Source organism: Uloborus diversus, chromosome 7 (genome assembly GCF_026930045.1).
Source record: "Uloborus diversus isolate 005 chromosome 7, Udiv.v.3.1, whole genome shotgun sequence".
In the NCBI taxonomy this organism is placed as follows: Eukaryota; Metazoa; Arthropoda; class Arachnida; order Araneae; family Uloboridae; genus Uloborus; species Uloborus diversus.
The window spans coordinates 152,993,758-153,006,823 of NC_072737.1; the positions used below are offsets into that span (position 1 = coordinate 152,993,758).

The 13,066-nt window shown below is 36.4% G+C and overlaps 1 protein-coding gene across 2 annotated transcripts in view; it reads left to right on the plus strand.

Moving 5' to 3' along the window:
* The first annotated feature begins 855 nt into the window (after window positions 1-855).
* LOC129225504 (cGMP-dependent protein kinase, isozyme 1-like) overlaps window positions 856-13,066 on the plus strand; it is an 82,423-nt gene continuing 70,212 nt past the window's right edge. For both annotated transcript variants that reach the window (XM_054859932.1, XM_054859933.1), the window contains exons 1-6: window positions 856-983; window positions 2,454-2,623; window positions 2,779-2,892; window positions 4,227-4,332; window positions 10,201-10,264; window positions 11,502-11,579. In XM_054859932.1, coding sequence (XP_054715907.1) covers window positions 2,545-2,623; window positions 2,779-2,892; window positions 4,227-4,332; window positions 10,201-10,264; window positions 11,502-11,579 — 441 coding nt within the window. In that variant the 5' untranslated portion in view covers window positions 856-983; window positions 2,454-2,544. The remainder of the gene's footprint in view (window positions 984-2,453; window positions 2,624-2,778; window positions 2,893-4,226; window positions 4,333-10,200; window positions 10,265-11,501; window positions 11,580-13,066) is intronic.

Sequence of the window (13,066 nt, forward strand, 5' to 3'; positions counted from 1 at the left end):
TGTCCCTCCAAGCCTGTACTTCCTCTTGGGCGGTTACGTGTGCATAGTTGTGTGTATGTGTAGGTTTATGCGTGTGTGTAGACTTGTGTGTGTGCGTAGACCTGTGGTATGCACGTAGGCGTGTGTAAGTGTATGTGTGTGAAGTCGTGTGTTTGTATGTGTGTGTGTGCGTGCGTGTGTGTAGGACATGGACGCCTCCAATCAGGAGAAGCGGATAGCTCAGGACCGGGGGACAGCCGCGCCTGCAGAGGACGGCGAGCGGTGGTGCTGGTGTGCCGGATCCAAGCTGAAAAAGGAACCACAACATCAAGGACGGTCAAATGAAAGCAATAAACAATCGTGATTGCTCAAAAAAAAAAGAAAAAAAAAACACAAGATTTTTGCAAACCCGTCATTTACGTGGTTGTAGGAGGGAGGTATTTCTAGAAATAAGCTCTCCTTGGCTTTGATAAATATATATTGCATTTTTGTGCGTCTATGTTTGCTGTGGGTATGCACACCTGAGGCCTGAGGTCAAGAAGCTCATTTCTATTTTTCATAACTGTACTTTTCCATTCTACCCAGGACCGGATTTAGACTTATTATTTCAAAAAAAAAGAAAGAAAATTCTTTGCAGATCTGAGCATTAAGGGATAGACATGAAAATGTGCAGATGATATATTGAATGTTTAAGTCTATATAACAAACAATTTGTATTGATGTTTCTTTTTGCATGTAAAGTAAAATCAAGTGATTTCAATCTACCTTTTCCTTCTTATTTCTTTTCAGTCAGTGCTGGAAGTAACTTCCCAAGATGTCACCCATCCTGATTTGGTTCCCCTTATCGTGCCACGAGGGGCCAAGAGTCCAGCAGCACAACAGGTGTCCCCTACTTCTGGTCCTGGTGCCAAAAAACAGGGAGTCTCTGGAGAGAGTGCTGGCATTCATCCAGCAGTCAGAGGCACTTCCGAGTACAAATTAGAGCATCATGAAAAAGATTTTAGGTAAGAAGTGTTACTTTAATTTTCATAGCACCTTTATGACGATTCAATGCGATAGCGAGGTAATTTTTCAGACCCCAAGCGAAATCTATTTAAACAATAGAGTTCCTTTTAAAAGTATCTTGGAGATTTTTAAATACAGTTGTATGGGACAAGGGATCTCAACGTACGGGACCCCCTCCCCCCCAACTTTTGGAGCGTTGAAGATCTTCAAAGGAAACGTGGATGTTAAAATAAATAAAATAAAAAGTAAAAGTAACTATATTTTACTAAATTTTGTGTTTACTCTTAAATATTTTCGGTATTATGCTTTTTTTGCTTGAAGTTTCTAGAGCAATTTTCATCCATACGTTTCTCTAAATCTGGATTTTCAGAATTAGAATATATCATATCAAAACAATCGATTTAGTTATGTATTTTGTATTACTTTATTTTTTGTAGATTTTATGGGTATTTTCATTTAATAACCAGTTGCAGTTTAAACTGCTATTTTTCTATTGTTCTGCTTATATTGACCGTACATGGTGGGACGTGGGGTACAGCCTGAAAGATTGAAAACATATGGTCTACGAAATCTAAACGTACGTAACTCTCAACGTTTGATTCGTAATGTCACAATCATAATGATTTTTAAAATATTGCACACATCCAAAGGCGATGACGCACTTCCATCAAAAACTATGGAGTTTCCTTTAGAGAGAACCCCGAATGAGAGACACCCGCCCCCAAACGAGATCAAAACACTTTAAACACTCCCGAAACTTTCAATGCGCCATGAACGCAACATGAATCGTGGGCATCCCTGGATGTTGGGTTGGGGAAAAATTGTTACTGTTGACAAAATTACAAAAATGAAAGCAGGATGAGTTAAAATACAGGTCGTCAGTAGGTAACAGAATTGCAACTGTATTTATGCTATGTAGCAATTCATAATCAATTTTATAAATCTTGGAAAAGCAAATGTTGTTGATATTGGATTAAAAAATCCGAAAATTTAGTCATGACCACGAAGCAGAAATTTACGTTTTTTCCGGTAGTAAAACTACTCTGATCATCAAAGTCTGTAACGAAATTCATTTTGCTTTTCACATGTTACAATTTCTCAAGTAAGACATTTTATATGATTTTATTTAAGATATTTACAGTTCTATTAATCTCATTCGGAGCCCTTGCTATTAGAGCTGTAAAAAAATTGGTGCAAAATTTGGAAGTATATCAGTTTATTTTTGATAATGTTTCGATATATGCATCGAGAGTTGTTTTGCAATTAAAACGTAATACCACGGGCTTAAACATCTTTTCTGAGAGTAGTGTTTCTTTTAGATTTGTAAACGGTTGCAGCTAACAAACCGCAGCCCTATCGTATTCTAGCTCGTTATATAGTTCAGCTAGTGCTCTCTTGATCTGTTTATTTTATATTCATTCAGGAATGAGTTGTTGTTAATTTATATTCTTTGCTTATTTTCTTTCGAGGTGGAAACAGTTAATCAAAGAAGCAATTCTGGGAAATGACTTCTTGCAGCACCTTGTCACATCCTCCCAAGTCAAGGAAATCGTTGACTGCATGTACTCAAAAACCGTCGCTGCAGATTCTTTGGTAATCGAAGAAGGAGAACCAGGAAAACATCTCTTTGTCTCAGGAGGTAAGCATTACGAGAAATAAAATGACATCAGTGAGTATCACTTAACTGAGGAAGAAAATTAGGAATTAATGCAAATTATATAAAATTCATTATTTTTAGAATTTGATAATTTGAACTTTGAGTAATTCTTTAGTATTTTTTTGTTTATTTTACAGAAGGCGAATTGAAAGTATTGAAGAATGATAAAGTCATAGGTTGTATTGGACCTGGGAAAGCATTCGGAGAGCTAGCCATTTTATACAACTGCACTAGAACAGCTACTATTAGGGGTAAATGTATTCCCATAATTTTAAATTTTGAGCTCTCATTTCCCTATTTATTCTTCTAATCTAGTAAAGAAGAATGTAGTTATGTATGCATGCATGTTTGTAACTCTGTCTGCACCTGTAGGGTGTTACATGTCAAATTTTAATTTCGAGATTTGTCTGTTTCACTAACACTGGAAAATCTCGTGAACAAAAAGGGAACGTTTCACTAAGACAGTCATGTTAGTTGAAACTAAAGCAGCCATTCAGGCTGTTGCTGTAAATCAGTACATATCTTGGCAGAATATCTTAATAAAATAATGATACCACCCTCAAATATTTTTCAAATCTGTAAAGTGGATCCCATGGATGTATAACACCTTCTTAAGAGTCCAGGATTAGAACTAGAGGCACAGAGACTTGGTAAAATACCCAAATTGAATCAAACTGCCAGCACTCTGATGAACATTAATTTAACTAAACCACTTTCTCCTTTCTTATTTCTCACTTTTTGTATTATGTTTGTCTTGTTTCTTTCTTTATTGAACTGCCAGATCTCCTTGGATTAATTTCCCGTTGGCCAAATGTAACAACAGCAATAATTTAGACAAGCTTCGGTAGCATTTCTACTCTGCTGGAATAAGCACAACATACATATATTGGCATCAGATACCTTTATAGTTGCTGATTTTGAAGGGCACAAGCATATGGATGCAGTTATAAAGAGATACAGCCCAGTATGGCACAAATGAATATGAGGATACATATTCATATTTGAAACGAAATTTTTGGGTAGAACTTTTTGATAGGCCTTTATTATTATTAATGAAAAAGCTTCTACTGTCCGTTATTGAAAGCAAAGACTACTACTCGGAACAGATTCCATTTCAAAAAGGGGCGATAGGTTGAGGATGGGCACTTATCGCTCGCACTTGCTGTCTTTGAACACCTTATTTTGAAGCTTTTACTTTCGGGTTTCCCTCCCTATTTTTATAAAATCACAACAAACCTGACGCATGCGGAAATTGGCGCTAAGTCTCGACTTAGAAAAATGAACAGTAAACTAGCTCATGCATGTCTTTGTTTTTTTCTCTGCGGATCTCCATGTTGAGACCAAAATATATTTCTGGAAAATACTGGAAATTCTTGTTAAAACTAGCCAAATCTAAATTTGATGTTTATACAAAAAAATAATCTTGAGTTCTTGTGATGGCTGTATATTAAAAATTAAGAAAATGTAGGAAATAATTTTTACGTTAAAATTGTTAAATATTCTTCTTTGTGTTGTTGATTACCACTTACTTCTCCGCACAAAGGTGTTTATTTATTTCTTAATTCTTATTCTTCGTCGTCTTTAGCTGTAAGTGACGCAATGCTTTGGGTGCTGGATCGGCGTGCCTTCCAAACCATCATGATGGTGACGGGAATGCAGCGTCAGCAAGAGAACATCAATTTCTTAAAGAGGTAAAACATCAAATAACCCCTACTTACTAGAAATAACATTGTTTAAAAATTTATACACTAAAACTTGAGTACTTATAGGAAACTGTTAGTAGATTATTTGCTTAAATTCTATGATCTGTTCAGCGAGATCTAGTAGAGGAGTAGTGCACATCCTTTTTTACCCGACTGCCGTCCTTAACATTAACGCCCGTATTCACTGAACCAGTGGTGCTCAATCTAAAGCCCACGGGCCATATACTACCCGCGAATCTGATCCATCTGGCCTGGTGTTATTTTCAATATAACGAACAAAAGTATGTTCTTTCCAAAGAACTGATCATCTATATTCGGTATTACGAACAATTGTTGCAAATTTGGACTCAAATTGTCAGAAATTGGTTTCGAAAAAAACATGGCAACTTTATCTGCTGATAAAATTAAGTATGTGATAACCATGATTCTTGATTAGTGCTTTTCTTTCCTTATCAGTGATTTCCGATATTATCTCTATAAAAATACTGAAAATATTTAATTTTCTTTTCACTGTTTTCGACCACGAAATTCATCTTAATATGAGGTGCGGCTCCTAGGGTTAAAGAAAAAAATAAGTTTGGCAACACTGCATTAGATTCTTCGACTCTCGGTAAGACCCAAGATTGGAGCCTTCTTGAAGATGATAACCTTATGGAGATGAGAATAGGTTTGAGCATGATAGCCTTACTTTTGTATTCATCAAACTATTCGACTCTCAATCAAACACCTAACCCTCATAGTCCAGGATCTGACAGCACTTCTGTAGGAAAGTTCGCGTAGGGAGAGTTTCTTTTCAAAAATGTTTAGTAGGTGTCCTAGAAAGTATTTTGGACTCGGGTGGACATCCGCCACCTGGTCACTTCTCCTGCTATGACGTCATCAAAGATGGCGGCCGCTCGTTCTCATAAATGCTTAGTACTTCGATAGGAAGATTGAGTACGGAGAATATTTCTTCAGAAATGTTTAGTAGGTATCCTAAAAAGTATTTAGAGCTTATGTAGACATCTGCCATTTCGTACATTGTTTAGCTATGACGTCATCAAAGATGGCGGTTGTGCACTTTCGTCCCCATATAAGCCCAAATTTATGTTAATACTTAACCAACAAAAATGAAAATTTTGCCAGCAAGTTACAATTAGTGTTTTTAAGGCGAATAGCAATGTATTTTTACTACTGCTATAGCTTAATAACTATTTCTTTTAATTTTTTTGTTGCACTTAATAAAATTATATTTAAAAGGGGTTGTTACAAGTTGGTTGCAAACCCGTACTATTACACTTACAGAAAGAGCAACAGGTTACTTCATTTGCTCTACAAGTACAGGAAGATTTGGCACATTTGAGGCAATTACATGCTCCAATAAAATCAGTTGGAAATCTTTGTAAATTCTTTTCTGGAATCAAATCGACATCTAACACTACAAAACCTAATTCACAGGGATCTAAGTTAACAGTAACATCGTCAATGCAATGTTGTTGTAAGGTATGTGTAAAAATATGATCTTAATAAGTGGCCCTTAGCACTTCTGGTAGTAGGCGGCAAGTTATCAGTGTTAATATTTTTCGCATGATGATACAGCCATATAACCTAAGTTCATCTAAAGATTTACAGAATGACCCTTGTCGCAGTACTTGCACTAAGTATTCTTCTGCAGATTTAAGGCTTTGCTCTATATAAATCCAGTCAGATGACACGCCAAAACTCTCCAAATACTCTACAGATGTACAATGAAGAGCAGACTTTTTGGTACCAAATTTACTTGTATAATCTGATCCAGATAGTGTGTGGATGGCAGGAAGCAACGAACATAAGTTTTCACCTATTTTTCGGTGAATATCAAAAACAAATAAGAATCGTGTAGAATCACCAACTCCAGTACGCATCCAAAGTTCCTGCACACCAAATCTTTGAAGAGTAAGATAGTGAAACATAGCTAACACCATTATATCCGTGTCGGCGCTTATAATAACGATTTTAATGAACCCACACAGGGATGCATGTTTTGAATGAATCAACATTCTAAAGTCAGCTTCCTCTACTATCAGACAGTTTAATTCTGTCTGATTTATCTGTTTTCCATTTTGCATTGATGTACAGTTAGATATTACATCATCCTCTTCAGCACCATGAAAGGCACTAAAAATGTGGTTGATATTATCTGGTGCTTGAGTCAAAGAATCTGTCACTGTATCAGCAATGAACTTTTGCAACATCAGTTTGTTTCTTGAAGATCCCTAAAGCTGCTGAGTTGGACAGGCAATGGAACATCTTCTGAGATTTTGACCACATCTATCACGATGCTGCTACCTTGTCTTTGCCCCCTTTCAGACTTTTTAGGAGAAAATTTGCGATAACTGTCAACATTGTAATCTACTCTTCCACAGTTCTTGGTGATGCTCCCGATGTATGACGAAAAAGCTGAAACAGCTCCACCAAAGGTTTTATTTTCATTTGGTCATAACCTTTCGTACAGAGTTCATGACGTCGACTTTAAAACAGGTTTATCGTCAGACTTGAACCAGGTCACTGGTGCTACCATAAGATGTTTCCAGCTCTTTTAACAATGCACTTTTTTGCGGTTTTAACATTAGCCCTTGATCATTAAACAATGAACAGTTTTCAGATAGCTCATAACGAAAGAGCTCTTGCATGTCATACGAACGAGCCTGAGCTATTTGTATCATTCGGCGAGATGACTTGTTCGATATCTTTTTAGTAACTTTCCTCGTAGCAGCTATACTTTGCACTTAGGTGCAATGAAATGGTGGCAACATGGCTTAATTGATGGTGCTTGATATTCTTACTGTTTTGTCCTCGCATCGTGTTTTCCGCAAAGTACAATACATCTCTTAGCCGGTCTTAAATAATTTTAATATTATTTCCCTTTGTATGTTGGGAAACCAGTGCTTTTAGCAGATTGTGCAATGGATTAGGAAGCATATGCATATCAAACGGATTACCTTTGTGTAATATATATTTAAACATTAAGACAATCTTTGCATCTATGTTCTGAGTTTGCTTCTTCGAAAATTCATGGTGAATGTTCAAACCTTCGAAAAGAGCAATAGAGTCTGTTTTTCTCTCAAAATAGATTGGATATCATCAAACGTTCATGATGCGTTATTTCCCACTCTGCTACAAAATCTTCCTATTTAGTTCGCTATAAGATGCCAGATGAAGTTTCTAGGGATCTATTAATGGTTTGTTCGACTGCCATATCCACAGCAACAGCTGAAAATTTATGATCATATAGTTTCACAACTTGTTTCCCCTTCATGAACATTTCATGCACCTCTGGGGCTGTCTTGGTTAGTCTCCTCATGTCTTTTAAATAGAGAAGACCATCGCTGATAGTTGACACAGTCAAATACGGCAAATACTGGTTGAAGTTTCGGCACGGTATCTAAATGTAATTCTCAAAGACCTTGTCTGTCTGAACGAAACAAATTTCTGAGAAGTTGGACGAGTTTCAAAAAATTATCCCAGTGCAAAAATTGCTCTGACATTTTCGTTCCTAAGCTGACAAACCTCTCAAAGTCCGAGAAGAGTTTTTCCACATTACCATCTATATGATCTGATTCTTTTTCCCATGCCAGAGAAATATTCTGCCGAATGTTCTGTAAGTTTTCAAACTCTGTAGCGTAGGACTCAATGGAACGTTCTTCCAAAAAAGATTTCACCTGCAATCTGAACATGTTTTCTCCCAACATGAACATCCCCTTGACACCTCTCACATAGTTCTTTCCATGTAAAACCGATTGTAGCACATTTACTCCAAAGACTGAGCATTCAATAAATGTATCGGATTGAGTATAATGTGACTTTTAAAAACTCTTTAACTCTCGGATACTCGCTTATTCTGTACTTCTCGCAAATGCGATTATGTGATACATGGTTACAGATGATACACAATTGTAATCGATGAGGAATACCTGCTGCTTGAGGTCTGTGATAACGTGCACGCTTCCTTCCAGATTTCTTTACACTTTTCTGCACATTCGACTGAGCAGTAATGATGCCGTCATCTTCATCTTTTGATTTTTTCTTCTCATTTTGAAGCTGTAAAAGAGGTTTCTGATGACAGTATTGCTTATAGCAAGCATTATTCCTATGGTAGTAGAACAACTCTTTCTCACTTAACGCGTTCAAACGCTAAGTACCTACTTCATTTCGCAATTTTGCAGCGGCCCCGACTTTTTCATGACCATTTTCTGTACTTATCACACTATTGTTGCTTTTATTACATATAATGCAAGTCTTTTTAACTGGTTTAAGGTCTCTTATGCTGTCTTTTGACACTCTCGACAGTTTAATAATATCCATATCTCAATTTTATTTCGATAAATCTCGAACAAAAGAATCATTCAGATTAACAGCGTTTCATCATCTCAAAACCTACCCAATGTCGCACTCATAACAGAACACATCATATAATTCAATGGCTGCCAACTTACTACTGCGAAGAATAACAACGCGCTCGAATGTTAGCGTCGCCTATAGTGGCGCACCTAAGTGGAGCGACTATTAAACATTCTGATCGATTAATCACACCAGGTGAAAATGGCAAATAAACATTTTTTTACGTAAATAGTTTTTGAGTATAATTTTATACGGTTATTCAACGATTGATAGTTGAAAAATTAATTTTAAAAAATGAATTTTTAAAAAAGGAAAATAAATAAAAAACAATACAATAAATTGTTTTTAAACTACTTTTTCGGGAAAACTTTAACACTGTGACCTAAAAGTAAACTAGTTAATGTAAATAAGTATAAAAATGCGCAAGAATTACGAAAAAAAGTCAAGTATTAAAATAAATATAAGCATTTATATGATCGAGAGGAGGCCATCTTTGATGACGTCATAGCAGGAGAAGTGACCAGGTGGCGGATGTCCACCCGAGTCCAAAATACTTCCTAGGACACCTACTAAGCATTTTTGAAAAAAAATTCTCCCTACTCAAACTTTCCTACAGAAGTGCTGTCAGATCCAGGACTATCAGGTTGAAGCCGCCATGTTGATTGTAGAAGGTCTACCGACTTTGTCTGTCTGATCGAAGGTCGACTCGTCCGGTAAATATGCGCGTGAGATAAATCCCGCGAGCAAATACATTTAAAATAATTAAATATATATATATATATTTTTGGATAACATGGAAATATCTGTGTTTGTTTGCACCTGTTTTTCAGAAACCTAGTTTATTAGTATTATTTTTCTTGCTGAGAGGGAGGGGGGGGGGAGGTGAGGCGTAGCAATTATTAAAAATATTTTCGCAGAACATTTTTAAATTACTGTAAAAGTATGATTTCATTAACCTTTTTCAGTTTAATGCTCAATTTTTTCCCAGAAGAATACTTTCACAAAATAATGGTAAAGTTTTGCTTTTGTAGAATTGCTTCCTCGTTTATTAGCAAAAGCATCACAAAAAACATTTAAATTCAAATATACTGTGGCCTTTCTGCTTAAAAAACACGTTAAATATTTTAAAGATTAAAAAAACGACACGACGTGTGTTCACCTATCTTCCTATCTGATTAGCACTGTTCATCATCATTCCAGTGCTGAAAACAACACCGTCAAGTGTCACTTAGTTTGTTTTCGCTTCCTTTTTTCATTGAACAAACAATATAACAATATTTGTTATTTTGAGACATTAAAGCATTTTCTTTTCGAATTGCTTTGAATTTTTACTTTTATTCTGTTACTAGACAATTGGTTTAGTTTGTATTGATGCTAAAAAATAAACTAGAGATTTGTGGTATATTTTCAATATTTGTAATTGATTTGAAGTAATTCATTCTTCTTTTCAATAACTAATAGAATGTTCTAAATTTGAATTTCTGTTCTTACTTTTAGCGTGCCACTGTTGCAAAACTTGAATCAAGAGCTCATTTCCAAACTAGCAGATGTTTTAGAAGTTGTACGTATGATATTTTTGAAAGAAAATTTCACCTATTGGGTGTATGATTATTATTATTATTTTTTTTTTTTATTCTTGTTTGAACAACGTTAATTTGAAATGTAAACTGCTTGACAAATGGGCAGTGGGAAAATCAAAAAGATCGAAAGATTAAAGAGATTTTTTTATCTTGTTGAATTTATATTCTGACACCCTATATATACATATACACTCGGTTACAAAAAATATTTGCACCCATATGAATTTGAGCTACAACGAAGAAACTAGGAAAAAATGTAGTCTGGTAAGAGAGATACAAATAATTTAAATTTTGTCGCCAGTAAGACAAGGGTAAGCACGCTATGCGCTTACGAGATGCGCAGTTAGGGAAAATTGAAACATTGAAAGCGTGATTGCTCGTGCCACGTATATTGTTATTCGAACGAAACTGTCGACTTGCATGGATTCTATTGTGACGACCTTTGAGAGGTTACCGGTGACAATACGATCAGTTGTTGAACTTCGAGAAGGGGCGCACAGTAGGTTGGTTGCACAGGTGTACAGGCCACCACCTTGGTCAGAGTCATCGAGAAGAGATAAAATAGCGGGAATGAAGACTTTCATTCGTGAATCCAAAACCCCAAGTCATGAGATAGATTTTAAAACTTAGCATTGCAAGAAATCAGGTTTATTTGCTTGTTTCACGCAAAACATGCCGACCATTCGTCGTTGTTATGTCACGTGACTTAGAGTCTTAGCCTCAGCTTTTCCTAAGTCAATGATTGAACTTGCTCCACTTACTAATTCCTGCTCTTGGGTCAGAGCGATATAGATGTAACTCAGTGCTGACGACAGCGAATTACACAAAGTGTAGTCCACCGTTGCGGAGATTAAGGCGTCCCAGGAACACAAATGAGAACGAGGATCCGCTTCTAATTAAAAAAAGTCTTCAACTTTGAAATTCTCAAAAACATGATCACGTGAAAAAACCAGCCGAACAAGAACAAAATATTAAATGATGAAATTCCAAATTCGTTCTTTGAGATCACTATCTGTGCTTTCAATTTATATTCGTCTTCAATGTCGTTCATCTTCGTCCCCAATTCGTATAAGTTGTTACAAAAAATTTACTAATTTTAAATTAAGAAAGTAAGAGTTAGTTTCTTGTACTTTACCTAGTTATACTTAGTTAAAAGACTGTCATTATTAATGCATTTATGAAATTATTTTAACGTTTGATTGTCTTCTGTATTTTTAGGACTTTTACCCAGCTGGCGAATATATTATCCGACAAGGAGCCACAGGAGATACCTTCTTCATTATCAACAGCGGAAAGGTGAGCGCCTGAACACATTGCTTGCGTTTAACGAACCTTACTGCTCGACCGGTGAGTAACCGGTTGCTAACCGCAGCATTCTTGAGAGCTACTGGTTAACTGGTTGCTTCTGATGTCATTTTATGAGCCTCACCGGTTGATCTACCGGTAGACCACAACTCTAGCTGATTGATTGGTTGATGGAACCACGTGACATTTTTGACCAATTATATGTATTTCTCAGCTGAGTTAGTCTGCGCAAGTAACCGGTGATCAACCGAAAGCGTTCGATGAAGCATTGGTTCGTGAACAACCGGTTAGTAACCGCTTTGCTGTCACGTGACTAACCAACCAGTCGCTACCGGTCGTGCTCGTCGAACGTAAGCATTGAGAGAGACATTGCATAATCCAGAACTGCCTTGCTACATTTAATGGTTATCTGTCAGGGAAAAAAAATCATATCATGCGAAGCAGACTGGCAGTTTGTACCTGAAGTTTTTTTTTTCCTTCACATTTGCTACGTTGTAACAGGTCTTCTAATTTAAAGTATAAAACATTTGAGCTCTAATAATCTCTCCATTCAATTACATTTTTACGAAAACATGTAAATGGTTTATTTTCATTTATTGCTGTTACTACCAATACTTATACGGCACTGCCCCTGCTGCGAATTTAAGAGAAGTCGCTTACAACGATGTTAAAAGTTTAAAATCAGACAAAGAAGAAAAAAGGTTAAAAGAAAGAAGGAAGAAAAGAAATTAGCAATTTCTATTCTATTCTATTCAAGAGTCACAACTGACTTCAACTGCATTTATGTCGAGGACTGCATACTAAGTGCCTTGCCTCCATTGTTTTTATATACCGATAGATGGCAGCACCATCACCGGATCGAGCAGTTAATGAGAATTTAGAACTAGTCCAAGAGCTAATAGCTACCTGGTACTAGCACCCCCAGAGGTATCGTTTCACTTGGAGGACATTGAGACCACGAGCATATTTAACGTCGCCCAGTCCCCTTTAATGACGACGGTGGGTCTTCGACCAGCAAGGATCGAACCCGAGGCCCTCCGGCCCCGAGTCCAATGCCTTACCGATCAGGCTACCACGGCCCTAAATTAGCAATTTAAAAAACCCCGCTAGTACTATTTAATAGAAATCCATGTAACTTCATAGGATAGTTTAAAAAAAATTCTGCACAACCATTTTTATTTCTTTTGATACTCCTGTACTATACCATATAGCCACATTAGAAAGATGTTTACGAAAACTTTTATTTTGTTTCTCTGCTATCGACCTTTAATTTTATAGAGGTTATCAAAAGTCGTTCTCGTAGTCAAAACTGCAGTCTTTAAACATTTGAATCGCCTTTCAGGTCGAGTTGTTGCGATTCGATTGGTAAAATTTAACTGGTCTAATGGATCACTATAATTTTATGCTTTTTTGGATCATTTAATTCTTGCGTTCCCAAACCTACGAACTCCTATTAAGTGTTCGACAAAGCGATTGGT